At 42.3% G+C, this 23,886-nt stretch overlaps 1 protein-coding gene across 1 annotated transcript in view; it reads left to right on the top strand.

Moving 5' to 3' along the window:
• The first annotated feature begins 802 nt into the window (after positions 1-802).
• The window catches only part of LOC139461894 (1,4-alpha-glucan-branching enzyme-like), a 30,227-nt gene continuing 7,143 nt past the window's right edge, over positions 803-23,886 (top strand). The window contains exons 1-11 of the mRNA XM_071243382.1: positions 803-919; positions 1,943-2,112; positions 4,500-4,618; positions 12,666-12,788; positions 13,774-13,918; positions 14,667-14,757; positions 15,362-15,571; positions 16,589-16,704; positions 18,529-18,656; positions 20,039-20,137; positions 20,891-21,173. Coding sequence (XP_071099483.1) covers positions 804-919; positions 1,943-2,112; positions 4,500-4,618; positions 12,666-12,788; positions 13,774-13,918; positions 14,667-14,757; positions 15,362-15,571; positions 16,589-16,704; positions 18,529-18,656; positions 20,039-20,137; positions 20,891-21,173 — 1,600 coding nt within the window. The 5' untranslated portion in view covers position 803. The remainder of the gene's footprint in view (positions 920-1,942; positions 2,113-4,499; positions 4,619-12,665; positions 12,789-13,773; positions 13,919-14,666; positions 14,758-15,361; positions 15,572-16,588; positions 16,705-18,528; positions 18,657-20,038; positions 20,138-20,890; positions 21,174-23,886) is intronic.

Genomic DNA, 23,886 nt, shown 5'->3' with positions numbered 1-23,886 from the left:
ACGCAGATGAAAATTTGCACAAAGATTTATGTAATATTCTTTCCAGGTTTGAACTTTATCATGAAGATTTTACATAACTTGGACACTTTTCTCACTTTCCTAATCTTCGGCTATTATAAAGGGTAAATTCATGTTTTACGTGTTAGGTTTAATATAAGTATATTTATGAATGAGTTGTTTACTCTCTTCTTCAAATGAAGGACACGTGAACAAATAGCGAACAAGTGGTCTGCTTGACTCACACTTGATTGTCTTTGATCGTACTTTGAGTTTGTTAGGAGTGCCATTTTGTACTGAATACAAACCTCCAAATGAACTAGTTATTGTGTTTTAATACGTTCACACTTAGTCTACCAAATCTCTTGTAAAACTATAAAATTCAATTTATAAATGTCATGTTGCTTAAAAAAAGAGTGGTATCACCCTTGCACCACACACCCCAACCACTATCCACACGTGGGCATCTATTCGGGTAAGGCCGACTCTATATTAATATCACATATTATTTTTCAAATATTGTATATTTCCCGTTCTAGCTGCGGCATTTTTGTCAAATACAACAATTTCCACAAAGAAGCAAATATGCAAACTAAATAAACAGATCTGATTGGTAATTCACATTTAAAACTTCAATTAAAAAAGCATTTTCATTTTCATGTGAATACTGATTGTTAAATTGTTAGTTATGTTAAATTTATATGTACATCAGTCATTTATAGGTTCAAAAACTGAAGTGTGGTCAAAGGGAGCTAACCCTCACCGGCAACCTTCACACGCAATGACCTACACCGGGTCAAGGTCGTATGTCATACACTGCGGTCATGGCAGAAGATGCTACGAAAGTTGTTGTGCCTCAGATAGAAAACCTATTTTCCAGCGATGGGTATCTTAGAGATTTTGAAAAGGAAATACGGCGAAGGTAAGCCAGTAGTTTGCTCAAGTTGTCATGGCTTACAAGGCCCTTTGCGGCATGCAAAATGGCAACATGGCACGGTAGTCTTAAGTTTACCGGTGGGATTTTCATGCGTTGGTTCACGTTGGGACCATGCACGTCACACGATGTTCACAGTGTTCGTGAGGATATATGTAGACCTTGGCTTCTGTCTGCTGTCATTGAGATGTCAGAAACTGTGAAAAGTAACCTCTTTATTAAATGGAACTTGTTATTTGATCATCATGATGTTGTTAATATTTTTACCGAGATAGGATTTTTATTTTCCTTGTTTGGTTTGCAACATTTATTTAACTATCCGATTGATCAATATTTAGAAGCTAGGTTGTGAATGTCATAGTCTCTATGTGAAAGTCCCAATTTGTTTTCTGAATTATGTAATTTACAAATTAAGAAAGACCTTTTTTTTCACTTGTTCTGTAAAGAATGACATGGAGATCTAGCTGTATGCACAAATCTGAATATTGCTTTTCAGTAAATTAAAAGGACATGGTAGAGTTTTGTATTTTGCCATACTTGCAATGACAACACACACACACACGCACACACACACACACACACACACACACACACACACACCGCAGTAAAATTCAACATGGCATACACACATATTTTTTTTCTCTGCATTTCCTTTCCATTATTGAATCAGAACTGTCATACTGTTTCATGTATGTATGTACATTACAATAATATTCCACGATGCACAGCATTATCCAGCATGCATTCGTCCTCAGGCGAACCAGAACTTTTGATTTTGAGTTGAGGAATATCGACTCGTCCACCATTTAGTTTATCGGGTACCATTTTGTGTATTCTGATTTTGGCTAGGGTACATTTCTGTATACAGAAGCTTAAGTGAGGTACATATCTGTAGTACTCGCGCCGGCAACGACCCTTCAAGTTATACTTATTACGTATAATAAACTTTTTAAAATTGTTCCCTTGCTCTTTTCTCTGTACATATTTCCCAACACTTCACTACCTTTTCAGATATGGCTGTTTCCAGGACTTAGTGAAGCAGATAGATGAAAATGAAGATGGTCTGGAGAAATTCTCGCGTGCGTATCAGAAATATGGAATTCATCGAGGGGAAGATAACTCCATCGATATGTTTGAGTGGGCCCCCGCAGCAGAGGCGATCTATCTTCGAGGAGACTTCAGTGAGTTTAAACATAACATTCTCAGTTCACTGTATGTCTTAGGATTAGGGGTGTCAAGATACACATCCCTCATGATGTAATAGGGGAGGTGGGTAGCCTAGTGGTTAATGCGTTTGCTTGTCATGCCGAAGACCTGGGTTTCTTTTGTACAATATGTGGAGCCCATTTCTGGTGTCCCCGGCCGTGATCGTGCTCGAATGTTGCTAAATGTGTAAAACAAAACTCATTCATGCATGATGTACTATGTATTGCAATACCAGTACTTATGTCACGATACGATATATATCACAATATTTAACATGCATCATTTGGGCTTGAACCTTTCCATGTTCTGCATGTCCTCGGCCCACTTGCACAAAGAGATCTTAGCGCTAAGATGATGCTCCCATTCTTTAACAGAGGCTTACAATAGTCGTAGCGCCAAGATCGCTTTATGCAAGTGGGCCCAGGCTGACAAGACTTAGCTGCTATCAGACAGGATGTGTTTCACTTACAGCATCAGTTAATTTAGACATGTTCAAATAGTATCTTGCAATCAATTCAGCATTGTGATGTTGTGATAGGCAGGAAGGTTATGCTAGCCCCAGCTGGTATTGCAAAATCTCTTAAATTAGCTTTTGGAAATCACTCCAGAATCCAAACATGGACAAAATGGTTTGTAGTTGTCACTCTGGGGCTGATGTGTGTGACCATGATCATGATGATGGCGTGGTTTGTTGTTCACACATCTTCCTGAGGCAAGGGAGTTAACTGACTGTAAAAGTCCAGTTTCCACCCTTGCTGAACTGGGCTGGAATTTATGGACTCAATCATGGCTATTGAGAGTTATGCCCCTTCTATGTCGCTCCTATTGACCAATCAGATTCCACCTCTCATATCACTTGCATTTAATCAAACAAAATGGCTTCATCCAGTCAAGATGATCTGATCGATAATCAAAATCTGTATTATGACAAATCGGGTCTTACTTCGTGAAGTGCATCAAATCATGTGAGCACCTTGATTAAAAACATGCAAAGATTTGGAAAGTATCAGTTGACGTTGAGTTGGCGATACACATGCTTTGTAAATCCTGAAATTGAATGAAATCTGCATGGCAATTTACGAACCGGATGTCGATTTTGTTATGTGATTTTGATTTGACTATGCATAGACTTGTTAGTCCAGCCAAAATATAACTCCATAATCCGACTCAGTTTGAAGGGTGGAAACTGGACTTTTATGGTCAGTTAAGTCCCTTGCCTCAAGAAGATGGCAAGCCGAAGACTAAAGTAATTTTGTACTGAGGCGATGCTGTTCACTGTACAGAAATGTGCCCCTAAGGCCTGCATGAAACCTATGGTCTTGGGTTCAAATCCTAGTTTGTCCTGATGATGTTTCTAGCTTTGTCAGCACCATACCATTTCTTGTGTTTTTACCAAGTTTGTAAAAGTCTAAGACTGGCATCACATCGGGGTTTTCCCTCGACATGAAGCGGTCATGCCATGATATAATTGAAATACTTTTCAATGTGGCATTAAAGTCCTTTATGATGACTTATAGTTCTCTCCTAGACAATGTCTGGTTACATCTTGTACATGTGTGAAAAGACCTGTGAAGAGGGTGATACACATTACATATTACACACTGTACATATATATTGCACACTCTATGTTACTGGGACCTTGAAGATCCAGGGTAGAATAGGTCCTCAGCAACCCATGCTTGTCATAAGAGATGACTGTGCTTGTCGTAAGAGGCGACTAAAGGGATCGGGTGGTCAGACTCGCTGACTTGGGTGATACATGTCATGGTATTGCTATTGCATGGATCGATGCTCATGTTATCAATTACTGGATTGTCTGGTCCAGACTCGATTATTTTACAGACCGCTGTCATAAAGCTGGAATATTGCTGAGTGCAAAACAAACACACATATATACAAAACAAATCAGTGTGAAATAAATTGTTGTATATATAGGTCTGTGTTGATCACTGGTTTGTCTGGTCCAGACTGGAATGTATTCAGACTTCTGTAACATTGCTGTAACATTGCTGTAACAAACAATTAGCTCCCAGGAGTGAATTAATGTTTTAAGTTTCCAGGCCTTGGCTAATTTTCAATTATTTGCAACAATGTGTTTATATGACCATGTCGATGTTATGGGCTTCTTCGCAACCAATGAAAACAATGGAATAATTGTTAGGATGCTCAGTGGAATTACAGAGTATATTATTACCTATATCTATGCCCTTATGGGTAATAAATAAAATTATATGTGAAATTACAAGTAAATAATCACTGGTTCCACATTCATATTTGTGAGATAAACATCCTCTGTCCGATTATTATGGACACTCACAAAATATACTCATGTCGGTTAAGAAACATAATCATAACATTGCAGATGACTGGAAGATTGAAGAGAAATATTCCTTCAAGAAGCTGGACTATGGCAAGTGGGAGCTGCACATTCCCCCCAATGCGGACGGGTCCTGTCCCATCAAACACCTCTGCAGGCTGAAGGTGAGCAGGCTGTCACTTAACCCCTCCCAGATTGCACCCGTGAAGATTAAGTTTCACTTGGCACTTAGATTCACATTGTTTCAGTAGAGATAATTATTGAATGTTTTGATATATGTGACAAAGTATTTGTACAAGTCGTTAACCCATGAAGATCCGGGGTAGAATAAGTCCTCAGCAACCCATGCTTGCTGTAAAAGAAGCCTATGCTTGTCGTAAAAGGTGGCAATTGGGATTTGGTGGTCAGGCTCGCTGACTTTGTTGATGCATGTCATCTTATCCCAATTGCGTGGATCGATGCTCATGATGTCAATCACGGGATTGTCTGATCCAGACTCGATTATTTACAGACCGCCGTCATACAGCTGGCATATTGCTGACAAACAAACAAACAATCCACCCACTCCCCAGATGGGGTGGGGAGGATGTTTTGAGCCGTAATAGCTCCCCAGTTTCTCCCTCGTGTCATGCTCTGTGACGATCTGGGTTCCAATAGGCCTTCAGCCTAGAGGTGACTAACGGGATCAGGCGGTCAGGCCCACTGACTTAGTTAATGCATGTATTATGTTCAGACTAAGGGGTGTACCCCGGTAGTTTAGCCAGGTAGAACAAGGACAACTAATACAATATACACAGATGTATTTACATAAACATGATATATATAGGTACTGGTAGCTAACAATTATATATAACAAAGGTGAGCATACATAGACTTCCCAGGGACTGAGCATGTTCCTAGGAAGGCGAGAGCAAGTCTGAAGACACTTCTTCCGGACCGATATTTATACTAACATCTACGTGTTGTACCACTGGCTTGGGTAAGCAGACCAATCACAACAAGATTAGGTTGTGTGGACCGTCCATATGAGGGATTAACATTTATGTGAATGTTTTAAGTTTTTGAACTATTTGTAACTTTAAGATGTCAATCCTTTGAACCTACCTAGCTATTAGTTTAGATGTTTAGCTCTAGATAATTAGGGCGCTGTCTAGACAAATTGTATACAGAGGTACATGTGAGTAAGTGTTGACATGTTAGTTTATGATAATGTTTTTATAGTTGAATTATAGGTTTTATGGTTAAAGTACTCACGGAAATGAAAAAAACCTGTTTTTTCGACCTCAGATCTTAAATAAATGCAGTTAATATACAAAATATGTAAATATTCAAACAACTAAATTAGTACTAATTGGGCCGTGGCACAAATACAGCGTATCAAATGTGTTTATGCCTTTTTACACGTAAAAGTGTGTATAAATGTGAATAAAACAGACTATTGTGAAACAGGGCATAACCAGGTGTAAGTAGATCAAGGTGACCTATGACACCTTGACGACAGGTGAGAACAGGTGCATAATGCGTATAGTCTGTTTCTGCTATGTCAATTTGGACTTAGTTTTATTTTTGAATGTTGAAAGTGCCAACAAATTACCTCCTGTAAAGTACATTTTGTATTGTTCACTGAGATCAAACTAGCAAATCCAGACTAGTACTTTTCGAGTTGTTTTGTCATTTCGTATTTACAGCTACGTAACACATTGTGTCGATTTTTAAATTGAGAAAAACAGTTTTTTTTCATTTCCGTGAGTACTTTAGTTTACATTTATGCTTTGACTCCCCAAATTAAGTCTTACATGGCACTAACATTAACATTGTTTGAGGAGAGATAATTATTGAATGTTTTGGTATATGTGATAAAGTATTTGTACCAGTCAGTTGTTGGACTTTCATTTTTGTGGAAGCTACGGTGGCTGAGTGGGTTTAATTGCTGACTTTGTGTGCTGACAATTAGGTGCCTCACTCTTGCAGTGTGGGTTCGAATCTCGGATGGGACTCAACCCAAAAAAGTATGAGAATCTACCATGACTTTGAACAATACTTGATTCTGATTGGTCAGTCAGAGGTTGTCAAATCACAATAAACCCCCTCTGATTGAAACAGTTGGTTTGATGGCTGCACCACTGCAGGAGCTAATATTCATAGAAAAGTACTTTCTTCAGTCATTGTTGGCAGACATTTAAATTTTATCTACGATTATAGGTTACAAAATGCAAAGGTGCAAAGTTGAGGTTACTACAATATTCAAAGGATGTGTGGCAGTACATTTCGTGCAGAAAACACAATAGAAATCTGTGGTATTAGCTAAACCCTAAGTGGGCCCCATCCTTAAATGGGCCCCAGCCAAAGACATGAGGGGAGATAACTCTCACGAGTATGCTGCTGGCTGGAAGCACATGGCTTCAGCCACACTCCTGTACACAGCTACACTTCCAGTGAATAAACACACTTAACAAACGAAGACATCTTTGTCATATCGCCACATGGTGTCAGAAGAAGGATTTTGTCATGGCAAGCTTTCAAATAACTCCTCCTGAGCAATTTGATTTCTCTAACACAGAGGGATGGACAAGATGGATCCATCGATTCGAGCGGTATCGTATCACCTCCAAGCTTGCTACAAAAGACCAAGAAACCCAAGTAAATCAGCTCATATACCTGATGGGAGCAGAAGCTGATGACATTTTGCCGACTTTCACTCTCTCTGAAGAGGAACAGACGAGCTATACTATTGTCAAAGCTAAGTTTGATCAGTACTTTTCTGTTCGTCGAAATGTCATATTTGAGCGAGCTAAATTTAACCAGCGTGTACAGAGAGATGGTGAACCAGTTGATAGTTTCATCACAGATCTCTATTCTCTTGCAGAAAACTGTAATTATGGTGCACTTCATGATGAGATGATTCGAGACAGAATTGTCGTTGGAATCCGTGACCTCAAATTATCAGAAAAACTTCAGCACGACTCTGAATTAACATTACAGAAAGCTGTCACAAGTGCCAGACAATCTGAAATTATCCACAAGCAGCAACCTGTGATTCGAGGCAATGTGTCTTTGAATACAGCAAGTGGAAATTCAAGAGTTGAAGAACTTGTCACTCCTAAAGGCAAAGGCAAGAAACCTCGTGGCAAAACTAAGCCCAAGACTTCACCTCGTCCATTTTTTAACAATGCAAAGCCTAAACCCACATGTTCATACTGTGGTAGAGATTCACACCCAAGAGCAGAATGTCCTGCAACCAGGTCAACCTGTCGGAAATGTCGTAAAGTTGGACACTGGGATGTAGTATGCAGGAGTCAACAGTGGGGTCTATCTGAGATTCGTCTCGAACAAGGGTCTAACAATGAGTGTACCAACGAGAAGGAATATGCGTTCCTTGGTTCCATTAGTGCTGATAGTGAAAGCTCCGATCCATCACGGCTTTGGCTTGTAAATCTTGAGGTTAACTCACGATTAGTTCGTGACTTTAAGATTGACACGGGTGCTGACGTCACCATCATTCCCTATGACCTTTATGTGTCTAAGCCTTTTCTAAAACTTCAGCAAAGTGGCAAGAGACTGTATGGTCCAGCTAACTCTAGTTTGTATGTTGTTGGAAAATTCAGAGCAAAACTTAAAACTGTGTACGGTGATGTTGTGACTGAGCAGGACATATATGTCACCAGATGTCTTACTCGTTCTCTGCTGGGTAGACCCGCAATTCAAGCTCTCAACCTTGTCAGCCGCATTGATAGCGTTGTTGGGGACAAATGGAAAGACATGTTTCCCAAACTGTTCACTGGGCTAGGAAAGATGGAAGGTGAATATACTATCAAGCTCAAAGAGGATGCTAAGCCTTTCTCTATCTCAACACCCAGACGTGTGCCTCTACCTCTCATGAAGAAAGTGAAACAGGAGCCCCAATCAATGGAAAGCAGTGGTGTCATATCTAAAGTGAACTGTCCTACCGACTGGTGTGCTGGTATGGTGGTCGTCCCAAAATCTTCAGAGAAGGTCAGAATATGTGTTGATCTGACTAAATTGAACGAGTCTGTGAGGAGAGAATATCACCCTCTTCCTGCTGTGGATCACACACTAAGTCGGTTGAGTGGAGCTAAAGTGTTCACAAAACTATACGCAAACTCTGGATTCAACCAGATTCCATTATCCACAGATTCCTCACTACTTACCTGTTTCATTACACCCTTTGGCCGGTATTGTTTTAACCGCCTACCCTTTGGCATCTCGTCAGCACCAGAACATTCTCAGAAAAGAATGCAACAGGTTCTGGAAGGTCTAGATGGAGTTGTGTGCCAGATGGACAATATCCTGATTCATGGTAATGATGAAAGCGAACATGATCAGCATGTAGCGGCAGCCTTGAGCAGATTGCGTGATGCAGGCATAACACTTAATCTGGAGAAGTGTCAGTTTTCAAAGAATAAAGTGAAGTTCCTTGGACACATAATTGACAGCACTGGCATTTATGCAGACCCAGACAAAATTCATGCTATTACCAGGATGAGCGAGCCACAGAAAGTCTCTGATATCAGGACATTTCTCGGTATGGTTAATCAGCTGGCAAAGTTTGTACCCAACCTTGCATCTAAAACACAACCTCTTCGCGAACTCCTTGTCAAGGATAGAGCTTGGGTCTGGGAAGAACCACAGCGTTCTGCGTTTCAGTCTATCAAGGACCAACTGACATCTGCTCCAGTACTCGGACATTTTGATCCAAATGCGGAGACTTGTGTTTCAGCCGATGCTTCCTCATTTGGATTGGGGGCAGTGATCTGTCAGAAAGACTGCAGTGGAGTATAATAAAGCAGTAGCCTACTGCTCTAGATCAATGACGGACACAGAAAGGCGCTACGCACAAGTGGAAAAAGAGGCGTTGGCAATTACCTGGGCTTGTGAACGTTTTCGTGACTACCTGCTAGGTAAACAGTTTCACATAAACACTGACCACAAACCACTTCTTTCTCTGTTGGGAAACAAGAGCTTGGACCAATTGCCACCTCGCATACAGCGATTCAAGATGCGCCTCATGGCCTATTCCTATACCATATCACATGTACCAGGGAAACAGCTTTGTTCAGCGGATGCACTCTCTAGAGCGCCGACGGATATTCCTCTCTCAAGCCAAGAGTCTTGTCTTCTGAGGGACACAAATATCTATGTTGATTCTGTTCTTGCTACATTACCTGCAACAGATCAACGACTGGATGAGATACGTCTCAAACTACGTGAAGACCCGGTATGTGAACTCATAATGAAATACTGTACTGATGGATGGCCAAAATACACATCTCTGCCGGACTGTGCACGAAACTACTGGCCATATCAAGGGGATCTCACTGTAGTAGATGGGCTACTCATGATGGGAGTAAGACTGGTAATTCCAGCTTGCATGAAAATTGAAATTCTTGACATTTTGCATTCTTCTCACCAAGGTATTACTAAGTGCAGGGCGCGAGCGAATGAGTCAGTTTGGTGGCCAGGCATCAGCACACAGATAGAACATGTAGTTAGGGGTTGTCATACATGTGCGCGATTCCGACCAAACCCACCTGAACCTCTGAGATCTTCAGAAATTCCATCTCGCCCATGGAGTAAAGTGGGGACAGACCTATTTGAACTGGATTCCATACCATACTTACTTGTAGTGGACTACTACTCAAAGTATATTGAGATTGCAAAACTTGACAGTACTACCTCTGCAAGTGTGATAAACCATCTGAAATCTATTTTCACAAGACACGGTATTCCGGACATTGTGATTTCGGACAACGGTCCACAGTACTCGTCCTATGTTTTTCAGAAATTTTCTGAGACCTATTGCTTCACTCATATCACAAGTAGCCCGCGGTACCCACAAAGTAATGGTGAGGCAGAGAGAGCAGTTCAAACTGTGAAGCAACTTTTGAAGAAATCATCTGATCCTTACATGGCACTCCTCACCTATAGGAGTACACCGTTACAAAATGGATTCAGCCCTTCTCAGCTCTTGATGGGACGCAACTTGCGGACAACTCTCCCAGTTCATACATCTCAACTTCAGGCTAATCAACCATCTTCACAGGAAGCGAAGTCGTCGTTTACCAAAATCCAACAGCGTCAAAAATCGAACTATGACTCTCGTCACAGATCACGCATTCTTCCCCAGGTGAAGGAGGGTCAAATCCACAAGGAGGCTGAAACTCCAAGATCATTCTACATCAAGGCAGGTGATAGCATTCTGCGCAGGAATCGTAGACACCTCACTCCTGTGCCAGGAAAGCAGCCAACAAACACAGACGCCAGGTCACAGCCCTTGAATGTCTCGTCTGGTGTACCATCAAGTGTGCTGCGTGACATTCCACCTGATGTGACTCTGACCAGATCCGGAAGGGTTTCAGTTAAACCTGACAGACTTGATTTGTAGAAAAATGAATAGTAGTCAGTTAAGAAACATTATTGTTTCATGTTAGTCGTTAACAGTTCAGTAGATTTAAATCTACATTGTGTTTGATTTCAGTAAAAGACACTGGGGTTCAAATGTATGTTTACTCCAAAAAAATGGAAAGGACATTATTATTTGTGATGTATAGTTCAGCATCAACAGTTATTCTTTTATTACTAGTTTTAATGTTAGAGAACTCTCAACTTGCTTTTGTGCTTAACAAAGGGAGATGTGGTATTAGCTAAACCCTAAGTGGGCCCCATCCTTAAATGGGCCCCAGCCAAACACATGAGGGGAGATAACTCTCACGAGTATGCTGCTGGCTGGAAGCACATGGCTTCAGCCACACTCCTGTACACAGCTACACTTCCAGTGAATAAACACACTTAACAAACGAAGACATCTTTGTCATATCGCCACAAAATCTGCAAAGACAATTTATTTTTGAGTTTTGGGGCAACAGAGAGCATGGAATTTGGCGCTTCTCTATATACGACTGTGATGTCATATCTTTTGTGTCACAAGTAGCGATATGATGTCAGAACTGCTTGAGCATATGGAGTGCCATATTTTGTTTAACGGCTGTTGTTGAGGATTTGGTAATTTAGATCAACAATCCCCTCAAAACAGTGGACGTTGAATCAACCAAGGCTGCTTCACTCGCTATGTTTGCCAACACCAAAGAATTCATGTTATATCTAGTCATATGGTAGAAGGGAGATAAACATACTGTGCATTCAATGTAGACCTAGGTTACCTGTAGATTCAACAATGCTAAATTTACCATTTGAAACCTCACGCTGCACGTTCGGTTCTATATTTAAATTTAGCGTGGTTAATCTACAGGTAACCTAGCTCTACATTGAAAACATGGTATATTTACTCCCAATAACAAAACTATGTTCATATTTAATGCCCAGGATACATGTCATCGTATCCCAACTGCACAGATCGATGCTCATGATGTCAATCATGTGATTGTCTGACCCAGACTTTATTATTTCTGGTGGCTTTGATACCAATCTCATTAAAATCAGATCTTAGTTCTCGCTACTGCTAAACAAAGATCTGAGGACATACCATTAGGGTTCACGTCAGAACGACCTTTCATCCAACCAATCAGAGCGTCGCTTACCTGATCATGAAAGGGACAGTCGGAATGTGATTTCTAATCATGCAGCCTCGAAAACTTTTAAACAGGGTATTCCGAACGATAGTTACTGGCTTAACGACTGAATCTAGACAATCTTGACCATATATTAGCCATTCGAGAATGTTCTTTTGTTCAGGTTTCAAATTTTTAACATGTTTAAGGGAGAATTTGTCAAAATATGTTTCGAAGCGTAGTCGCAAATTTGAAATTAGTGCCGTAAAGCACGTGAAAGCTGTCTTCTGATTGGCTAATATCAACTTCTTGTCAGTAATTCCATTTGTCGGTCAGAGTTCGCGAAAGGTCGGTCTGACCTGACCCGTAATGGGATGTCCTCAGATCTTTGTTTAGCGGCAGCAGGAACTAAGATCTGATTTTAATGAGATTGCTTTGATACAGATGTTTGTCCAATGTTTGTTTTAACTGTCCTGTTCTAATAAGAGCCACCTGTTGTTTGAGACAAGATTTCAGGTGTCCTCTATTAAGATAATACACAGAGATTAATTACCATGTGTAGTTGTTAGCATATGAAAAAGTATTCATAAGTTCAACTGAGTTGAAACTAAGCTTTTCATCTGCCTTGGTCACATGGTTCTATTTATATGGTATACGGTATATATCTCCCGCTGTTTGTTTCTAGTTGGGCATTAGAACAAAGAGTGGAGAAGTTGTGGACAGAATCTGCCCGTGGGCTTCCCGAGTGGACAGACCGAAGGAGGTGGCCATCTACGAACATGTGTACTGGGACCCCCCTCAGAGTGAGGTAGGTGTGAACAGGGCTCCCTCGGTGAAAGATGTGAACATGTGTACTGGGACCCCCCTCAGAGTGAGGTAGGTGTGGACTTGTGTGCTGGGGCCCCTCAGTGAGAGATGTGAACATGTGTACTGTGAGAGGTGTAAACATGTGTACTAGGGCCCCTCAGTGAAAGGTGTGAACATGTATACTGGGGCCCGTCAGTGAGAGGTGTAAACATGTGTACCAGGGCCCCTCAGTGATCGGTGTAAACATGTATACTGGGGCCCCTCAGTGAGAGGTGTAAACATGTGTACCAGGGCCCCTCAGTGATAGGTGTGAACATGTATACTGGGGCCCCTCAGTGAGAGGTGTAAACGTGTATTGTGGCCCCCTCAGTGAGAGGTGTGAACATGTGTACAGGGGCCCCTCAGTGAGAGGTGTGAACATGTGTACTGTGGCCCCATCAGTGAGAGGTGTAAACATGTGTACTGGGGCCCCTCAGTGAGAGGTGTAAACATGTGTACTGGGGTCCCTCAGTGAGAGGTGTAAACGTGTACTGGGGCCCCTCAGTGAGAGGTGTACTGGGGCCCCTCAGTGAGAGGTGTACTGGGGCCCCATCAGTGAGAGGTGTAAACATGTGTACTGGGGCCCCTCAGTGAGAGGTGTAAACATGTGTACTGGGGCCCCTCAGTGAGAGGTGTACTGGGGCCCCATCAGTGAGAGGTGTAAACATGTGTACTGGGGCCCCTCAGTGAGAGGTGTGAACATGTGTACTGGGGCCCCCTCAGTAAGAAGTGTAAACATGTGTACTGAGGCCACTCAGTGAGAGGTGTAAACATGTGTACTGGGGCCCCCTCAGTAAGAAGTGTAAACATGTGTACTGAGGCCACTCAGTGAGAGGTGTAAACATGTGTACTGGGACCCTCAGTAAGAGGTTGGAACACCTAGCAGCTGGTCTACAGTGATAAACACTCGTTTTTCCCTGTTTGTATCTTTAATTTCGTATTTACAGATTTATGTACCGAAACATCCTCGACCGTTCAAACCAGACCGCCTCCGCATCTATGAATCACATGTTGGCATTGCATCATGGGAAGGCAAAGTGGCGACATACAAGGAATTCACTCAGAATGTCATCCCAAGAATCGCTGACTTAGGTAACTGTACTTTCAGTGATTGAATTGTGTACCAGGGGCATCCAGAAACTCCATCTTGAAGTGATCTCACTGTTTGCCCTAGACCATATTTGGTGTCCTCTGCTGTTGTCAATGTGCGAAGACCATTATTTTTGTCATCTGCTGTTGTCAATGTGTAAAGCCCATTCTTGGTGCCCTCTGCTGTTGACAATGTTGAAAGCCCATTCTTGGTGTCCTCTGCTGTTGTCAATGTGTAGAGCCCATTCTTGGTGTCCTCTGCTGTTGTCAATGTGTAGAGCCCATTCTTGGTGCCTGCTGTTGTCAATGTGTAGAGCCCATTCTTGGTGTCCTGTGCTGTTGTCAATGTGTAAAACCCATTCTTGGTGTCCTCTGCTGTTGTCAATGTGTAGAGCCCATTCTTGGTGTCCTCTGCTGTTGTCAATGTGTAAAGCCCATTCTTGGTGTCCTCTGCTTTTGTCAATGTGTAAAGCCTGTTATTGGTGTCCTCTGCTGTTGATAGTATTTTGGAATATTGCTAAGAGCAGGGTCAAACCCATCTTCTGTTAACCAGTGTATCCCATCTCCTATGTATTACGATCAATACCCTGGTCCTTTCACCACCATAACTTCACCATCCCATTTCTGTGTCGTAGTGAGGTGCCGGAGTGAAAATCTAACAATTAATAAATTATTGCCAAATGTTAAGGTTTAACTATGGTCATCCTATTGTCTTGTGAATGCTTGTTGAATGTGTGTTGCCTAATTGCAGGGTACAATGCTATTCAGCTGATGGCTGTCATGGAACATGCCTACTATGCCAGTTTCGGCTATCAGATCACAAGCTTCTTTGCAGCCTCCAGGTAAGTTGGATTACGTCCATGCGGTCAAAGGGCCATCACTCTCCAGCTAATTTGGGAAGAAAATCAAGTCAAAGCTGTCACTTAGATTTTGAGTGAGTTTGTGGTTGGTTTTACTAGGTTTTGTCGTGAAGTAGAAAAATAAACTTTCATATGGGTATGCTGATTGTTGTAAAATAAAATATCTGAGAACTGAGGACTAAAGATTTTAAAAAAAATGTTTCCGTTATCATTATTTATGCTCTGTTATATATATCAGTCTGTTGTATGTTCATGTTAGTAATTGTAGTTACTGCATTGTTTCTATGTAATTCATGGTAATCATTAACATTGATGTTGATTTTCATAGTGTAATTTTTCTATTCACATGCAAAATATGTGCTGTTTGAATGCTGAGAATCAAATTTGCCAAGTCTACCAATCAGAAAGGCTTTAGAATAGGACTTTAACAACACACAAACAAACAAAGGAACTGTATGTTACTGTTACCTTGATCCAAGTGCCTGGAAGAGCAGGGCGTTAAACAACAAAAACCAACCAACCAAACAAACAAACAAACATTGTGCAGCGACTGGTGTAACTGACGGATGACAATTGTGCCTTGCAGTCGTTACGGATCTCCTGAGGATCTGAAGGAACTGGTTGACGTCGCCCACTCCCATGGCATCGTGGTCTTGCTCGACGTCGTACACAGCCATGCTTCCAAGAATGTAGTTGATGGATTGAATCTGTTTGACGGCTCTAATGCATGCTTCTTCCATGATGGTGGGCGTGGCACTCATGATCTGTGGGACTCCAGACTCTTCAACTACACAGAGTAAGTTCTAGTTTCAGGAACTACCTCCATGGTGGTGTAGTGAATTGACATCTACCTGGAAAGCGGAAGGTCAGTTTGAACCCTGGCCACATACATGTTGTTACCCTGCCTGGTGCTCGGCGTGAAGGGACTAAGATGATTCCATTGTTTAACGTAGGCTTACGATAGTTGTAGCGCTAAGATGATCGTAACTTCCATTGTTTGATGTAGGCTTACGATAGTCGTAGCGTTAAGATGATCGTAACTCCAATTGTTTAACGTAGGCTTACGATAGTCTTAGCGCTACGATGATCGTAACTCCCATTGTTTAACGTAGGCTTACGATAGTCGTAGCGCTAAGATAACTTTGTTCAAGTGGACCCAGGGCCCTTGTACAGTAATATTTATAGTTCAGACAAATGAATGATTTGTACTTTCATTAAACTTCTAGATATTTTCATGAACAAGACTTACAGTATATCGCTGTGTATAAGGTGACCCCTCATACAAGGCGACGCCACGTATAAGGCGGCCGCACGTATAAGGTGACCCCACGTATAAGGCGACCCCACGTATAAGACGACCCATGTATAAGGCGACCTCACGTATAAGGCGACCCCACGTATAAGACGACCCCACGTATAAGGCAACCCACTTATAAGGCGACCCCACATATAAGACGACCCCACGTATAAGGCGACCCCACTTATAAGGCGATGCCACGTATAAGGCGACGCCACGTATAAGGCGACCCCACGTATAAGACGACCCCACGTTTAAGACGACCCCACGTATAAGAAGACCCCCCCTGTACACGCCTTCAAAATCGACCCAAAATCCTATACTCCCTGTATAAAGCGACCTGGTATGCCTTCTAGCTGTTCCCCAAATCCATCTCAGTGCTAAGATTATTCATAACCTCATACTAACTTACATAATTTGTAATGCGATGATCGTTGTTGATCAGTCCTTGCTTCAGGCATGTCAGCCATGCCAACCTCCGGGCACTTAAAGGTTTTAACTCTTGTGTATTTTCAGGTGGGAGGTTCTAAGATTCTTGCTGTCAAATCTAAGGTATTGGATTGAGCAGTACAGCTTCGATGGGTTCCGATTTGATGGTGTCACATCCATGCTGTACCACACACACGGGATGGGTAAGGCATTCTGCTGAGTGAGTGAGTGAGTGAGTGAGAGTGAGTGAGTGAGTGAGTGAGTGAGTGAGTGTGAGTGAATGAGTGAGTGAGTGTGAGTGAGTGAGTGAGTGAGTGAGTGAGTGAGTGAGAGTGAGTGAGTGAGTGAGTGAGGGAGGGAGGGAGGGAGGGAGTGACTGAGTGAGTGAGTGAGTGAGGGAGGGAGGGAGGGAGGGAGGGAGGGAGGGAGTGAGTGAGTGAGTGAGGGAGGGAGGGAGGGAGTGGGTGGGTGGGTGGGAGTGAGTGAGTGAGTGAGTGAGTGAGAGTGAGTGAGTGAGTGAGTGAGTGAGGGAGGGAGGGAGTGACTGAGTGAGTGAGTGAGTGAGAGTGAGTGAGTGAGTGAGTGAGTGAGTGAGAGTGAGTGAGTGAGTGAGTGAGTGAGGGAATGCTCTTTAACTGTTCATTGTTGATCAGCATCTTTCCAGTTTCAGTGGGGTGGTTGGGTAGCCTAGTGGTTAAAGCGTTAGCTTGTCATGCCAAAGACCCGGGTTCGATTCCTGACATGGGTACAATGTGTGAAGCCCTTTTCTGGTGTCCCCTGCCGTGATATTGCTGGAATATTGCTAAAAGCGGCGTAAAACTATACTCACTCACATTCCAGTATCAGTTTGTTTTGTTTTCAAAATCAGATGAATGGTTGAATGAACGTTGGTTTGCACAAAATCCAACAATGTTAGAAATATGTTGTTATGTTTAAGTCTGGTCCATGGGATTATCTACTTGTCTTCAGAGTGTGTAGCTTGTCCTCCTTGAAGGAGACAAGTGTTTACAAGTGTGTTTACTATGTTTACATTTTCTGTCGGTTTTATTCAGTTCCAATTTGTAGCAAAATTGAAACATTGGAATAGCTTCCGAAATATGGCCCTCCAATGCCACTAGTCAATTGGGACTACCATCATTAGATTTTTACTCATCCTCAGCACAATTCAGTCGACTCGCGTGAAGGCTGGAGCATTAGCTCAGATATGTCATGGTGACCCATCTTCCCGAGGCAAGTGAGATAACCGACTTTAAAAGTCCAGTCTGCACCCTTGCTGAACTAGGCTGGAATTCCTGGGCTCGATCTTAGTGCCACCAGTGGTTCTTACGAGTTATGTCCGTTCTAAACCTGTCCTATGGACCAATCAGATTCTGTTTCTCGTATCACTTGCATTTGATGCAAACAAAATGGCGGCGCCGAGACAAGACGATCTGACAGATAATCAAGATTTATATTGTGATAAAACGGGTCTTACATCGCAAAGTGCATCAAATCACGTGAGCACCTTGATTAAAATCATGAAAAGATTTGGAAAATATCTGTTGACGACGAGTTGGCGGTGCGCATGCTTTGCAAATCTTGCAATTGACTGAAATCAGCACGACAGTTTACGAACCGGATTTCGATTTCGTTGCGCGATTTTGATTGGACTATGCATAGACTCGTTAGTCCAGCCAAAATGTAACTCAATAATACCAGCCTAGTTCGGCAAGGGTGGAAACTGGACTTTTATAGTCAGTTAACTCTCTTGCCTCGGGAAGATGTGACCTGGCTCTAATCAAACCTGGGTGAGTGAGTGTTGTTGAACGCTAAATTTAGCAATTTTCCAGTTTTACGACTGTTTTGGGTAAATAATGGAGTCAGGGCCAGCCCAATCCAGTTGCTGATGGCATAAGGAGGATACTTTTCATCAGGGTACAGTGACAGATCGGGTCAGACATTGTGACCAACCGATCCTCCAAGCTTTGTAACACTGTTGTCAAGTTTTATCTTTCAAATTCTGGACGACTTTTCATGTTTGTTTTCAGGCCATGGGTTCACCGGCCATTACATGGAATATTTTGGTATGAACACAGACACAGAGTCCCTGGTGTACCTGATGCTGGCCAACTATATGTTGCATTCTCTTTATCCATTCATCATCACAATAGCTGAGGTGAGATAGAGCCTTTAACAGTACCTGAAGTAAGATAGAGCCTTTAACAGTAGCTGAGGTGAGATAGAGCCTTTAACAGTAGCTGAAGTAAGATAGAGCCTTTTATTGTAGCTGAGGTGAGATAGAGCCTTTAACAGTAGCTGAAGTAAGAGAGAGCCTTTTATTGTAGCTGAGGTGAGATAGAGCCTTTAATTGTAGCTGAGGTGAGATAGAGCCTTTAACAGTACCTGAAGTGAGATAGAGCCTTTAACAGTAGCTGAAGTAAGATAGAGCCTTTAACAGTAGCTGAAGTAAGAGAGAGCCTTTTATTGTAGCTGAGGTGAGATAGAGCCTTTAATTGTAGCTGAGGTGAGATAGAGCCTTTAACAGTACCTGAGGTGAGATAGAGCCTTTAACAGTAGCTGAAGTAAGATAGAGCCTCTAACAGTAGCTGAAGTAAGAGAGAGCCTGTTATTGTAGCTGAGGTGAGATAGAGCCTATAACAGTAGCTGAGGTGAGATAGAGCCTTTGACAGTAGCTGAGGTGAGATAGAGACTTTAACAGTTGCTGAGGTGATATAGCCTTTAACAGTAACTGAGGTGAGATATAGCCTTAAACAGTAACTGAGGTGAGATAGAGCCTTTGACAGTAGCTGAGGTGAGATAGAGACTTTAACAGTTGCTGAGGTGATATAGCCTTTAACAGTAACTGAGGTGAGATATAGCCTTTAACAGTAACTGAGGTGAGATATGCCCTTGAAGAGTAGCTGAGGTGAGATAGAGCCTTCAATACTACCTGAGATGTGATATAGCCTTTAATTGTAGCTGAGATGTGATATAGCCTTTAATTGTAGCTGAGATGTGATATAGCTTTAACAGTAACTGAGGTGAGATATAGCCTTTAACAGTAACTGAGGTGAGATATAGCCTTTGACAGTAGCTGAGGTGAGGTATAGCCTTCAATAGTAGATGAGGAAAGATATATCCTGTGAAGAAGCTATATCTCCAGTGTAGCTGGGGTGGTATATATGTTGTGTAGCTGATTTGAGATATATCTTGTGTAGCTGAGGTGAGATATATGTTGTGTAGCTGATTTGAGATATATCTTTTGTAGCTGAGGTGAGATATATTCTGTGAAGAAGCTTTCTCTCCTTTGTAGCTGAGGTGAGATATGTTGTGTAGCTGAGGTGAGATATATCTTGTGTAGCTGAGGTGAGATATTGCCCAAAGAGGGGAAGTGAAATTACCAGACAATGAAGAAACAAACTATGTAAGAGATGGGCCTGCAATGCCAGGTGTCGTACTGTGAATCTAATTATCTGGTAAAGAAATAATAACTTCTTGTTTAAGATTTAAGATATATTTGATCAATATTGTACCCGTGTGATTGATGTGTGTCCATAGGAAGTATCCGGGATGCCGGCGCTGTGCCGTCCGGTGGAGGAAGGGGGTGGGGGATTTGACTACCGATTGGCCATGGCTCTTCCAGACATGTGGATCAAGGTAACAGTAACGTACAGTTCCTTTGTTTGTTTGTGTGTTGTTCAACGCCACACTAAGTAATGTTCCAGCTATATGATGGCAGTCTGTAAATAATCGAGTCTGGATCAGACAAACCAGTGATTGACATCATGAGCATCGATCTATGCAATTGTGATTCCTCTTTGGTCATGTGGACAAGGCATCCAACCTCAGTTCAGAAGGTCTGTGGTTTGTTTCCTTTCATGGCCACTACCTAATGAATATTCCAGTTATATCATGGCGTGTCAGCTTAATGTGGTTGGAAAGCCCGAAGTGATGCAGGTCTTAGACGTTTACCACTTCGGTGAAACCCACGAGCACGGGTATGGTGCTGACAAACCTAGAAACGTAATCGGGGCGAACCGGGATTCAAACCCACAATCATAGGTTTCTGGCGTGCCCAAGGGACGCAACTCTGCACAGCGAATCGTGACGCCTTAGACGACTGGGCCACCCGTGCCCCCGTTAGATTTAACAGACAGGGTATGGGTAACAACTTCTGGTTATTGCATTTAGCAGTGTTGCGATGTAGATTTTATACTGATATCAAGCTCAAGTGACTACAACTCATCAAACCACCACATTATGGTGAAACGATGTTCATCAATTTCTACATGGATTCTTCTTGTTGGAACAAAGAGTCCCACCTGAGTGTGTTAGTCAGTGCTACCTGGTACACTTGAAAACAAAAACATGTTTCTCCCAGTGCACAATAATCTTGGCTGCTTGTTTCAGTATTTGAAAGAGAGCAGCGACGAAGACTGGAAAATGGGTGACATAGCCCACACACTGGTGAACCGCCGTTACGGGGAGAAGTGTATCGCCTACGCAGAGAGCCACGACCAGGCACTGGTGGGGGACAAGTCGCTGGCATTCTGGCTGATGGACAAGGAGATGTACACACACATGTCCACCATTTCAGAGCCGAACCATATTGTTGATCGGGGAATTGCCTTACACAAGATGATCAGACTGATAACGATTGGACTGGGTGGAGAAGGTTATTTGAATTTCATTGGTGAGTGTGATTAGAAACTGTGTTTAGAGTGTCTCATGAGTCAAGAAACCAGATGATGTGTGATGGTGAGGTGAGGTGAGGTGAGGTGAGGTGAGGTGAGGTGAGGTGAGTGAAAAAACAGATGACCAGTGATGGTCAGTGAGTGAGTTCAGAAACCAGATATCACTGAATCGTGAGTGAGTTAATAAACCAGATATCAGTCGTGGGGAGTGAGTGAGTGAGTTAATAAACCAGATATCAGTGGTGAGGAGTGAATGAGTTAATAAACCAGATATCAGTGGTGGGGAGTGAGTGAGTTAATAAACCAGATATCAGTGGTGGGGAGTGAATGAGTTAATAAACCAGATATCAGTGGGGAGTGAGTGAGTGAGTTAATAAACCAGATATCAGTGGTGAGGAGTGAATGAGTTAATAAACCAGATATCAGTGGTGGGGAGTGAGTGAGTGAGTTAATAAACCAGATATCAGTGGTGGGGAGTGAGTGAGTTAATAAACCAGATATCAGTGGCGGGGAGTGAGTGAGTTAATAAACCAGATATCAGTGGGGAGTGAGTGAGTGAGTTAATAAACCAGATATCAGTGGTGGGGAGTGAGTGAGTGAGTTAATAAACCAGATATCAGTGGTGGGGAGTGAGTGAGTTAATAAACCAGATATCAGTGGTGGGGAGTGAGTGAGTTAATAAACCAGATATCAGTGGTGGGGAGTGAGTGAGTTAATAAACCAGATATCAGTGGTGGGGAGTGAGTGAGTGAGTTAATAAACCAGATATCAGTGGTGGGGAGTGAGTGAGTTAATAAACCAGATATCAGTGGTGGGGAGTGAGTGAGTTAATAAACCAGATATCAGTGGTGAGGAGTGAGTGAGTGAGTTAATAAACCAGATATCAGTGGTGGGGAGTGAGTGAGTTAATAAACCAGATATCAGTGGTGGGGAGTGAGTGAGTGAGTTAATAAACCAGATATCAGTGGTGAGGAGTGAGTGAGTTAATAAACCAGATATCAGTGGTGGGGAGTGAGTGAGTGAGTTAATAAACCAGATAACAGTGGTGGGGAGTGAGTGAGTGAGTTAATAAACCAGATATCAGTGGTGGGGAGTGAGTGAGTTAATAAACCAGATATCAGTGGTGGGGAGTGAGTGAGTGAGTTAATAAACCAGATATCAGTGGTGGGGAGTGAGTGAGTTAATAAACCAGATATCAGTGGCGGGGAGTGAGTGAGTTAATAAACCAGATATCACTGATAGTGAGTGAGTTAATAAACCAGATATCAGTGGTGGGGAGTGAGTGAGTTAATAAACCAGATATCAGTGGTGGGGAGTGAGTGAGTGAGTTAATAAACCAGATATCAGTGGTGAGGAGTGAGTGAGTTAATAAACCAGATATCAGTGGTGAGGAGTGAATGAGTTAATAAACCAGATATCAGTGGTGGGGAGTGAGTGAGTGAGTTAATAAACCAGATATCAGTGGTGGGGAGTGAGTGAGTTAATAAACCAGATATCAGTGGTGAGGAGTGAATGAGTTAATAAACCAGATATCACTGGTGGGGAGTGAATGAGTTAATAAACCAGATATCAGTGGTGGGGAGTGAGTGAGTGAGTTAATAAACCAGATCAGTGGTGAGGAGTGAATGAGTTAATAAACCAGATATCAGTGGTGGGGAGTGAGTGAGTGAGTAAATAAACCAGATATCAGTGGTGAGGAGTGAGTGAGTTAATAAACCAGATATCAGTGGTGGGGAGTGAGTGAGTGAGTTAATAAACCAGATATCAGTGGTGAGGAGTGAGTGAGTTAATAAACCAGATATCAGTGGTGGGGAGTGAGTGAGTTAATAAACCAGATATCAGTGGTGAGGAGTGAGTGAGTGAGTTAATAAACCAGATATCAGTGGTGAGGAGTGAGTGAGTTAGTAAACCAGATATCAGTGGTGGGGAGTGAGTGAGTTAATAAACCAGATATCAGTGGTGAGGAGTGAGTGAGTTTAGAAACCAGATATCAGTGGTAGTGAGTGAGTGAGTTTAGAAACCAGATATCAGTGGTGAGGAGTGAATGAGTTAATAAACCAGATATCAGTGGTGGGGAGTGAGTGAGTTAATAAACCAGATATCAGTGGTGGGGAGTGAGTGAGTTAATAAACCAGATATCAGTGGTGAGGAGTGAATGAGTTAATAAACCAGATATCAGTGGTGGGGAGTGAGTGAGTTAATAAACCAGATATCAGTGGTGAGGAGTGAGTGAGTTAATAAACCAGATATCAGTGGTGGGGAGTGAGTGAGTTTAGAAACCAGATATCAGTGGTAGTGAGTGAGTGAGTTTAGAAACCAGATATCAGTGGTGAGGAGTGAATGAGTTAATAAACCAGATATCAGTGGTGGGGAGTGAGTGAGTTAATAAACCAGATATCAGTGGTGAGGAGTGAGTGAGTTAATAAACCAGATATCAGTGGTGGGGAGTGAGTGAGTTAATAAACCAGATATCAGTGGTGAGGAGTGAATGAGTTAATAAACCAGATATCAGTGGTGGGGAGTGAGTGAGTTAATAAACCAGATATCAGTGGTGAGGAGTGAGTGAGTTAATAAACCAGATATCAGTGGTGGGGAGTGAGTGAGTGAGTTAATAAACCAGATATCAGTGGTGAGGAGTGAGTGAGTTAATAAACCAGATATCAGTGGTGAGGAGTGAGTGAGTTAATAAACCAGATATCAGTGGTGGGGAGT

The sequence above is a fragment of the Haliotis cracherodii genome, unplaced genomic scaffold (genome assembly GCF_022045235.1).
Source record: "Haliotis cracherodii isolate W230 unplaced genomic scaffold, xgHalCrac1.p SCAF_15, whole genome shotgun sequence".
NCBI lineage: Eukaryota > Metazoa > Mollusca > Gastropoda > Lepetellida > Haliotidae > Haliotis > Haliotis cracherodii.
This window is presented reverse-complemented; position numbering and strand designations above follow the sequence as displayed.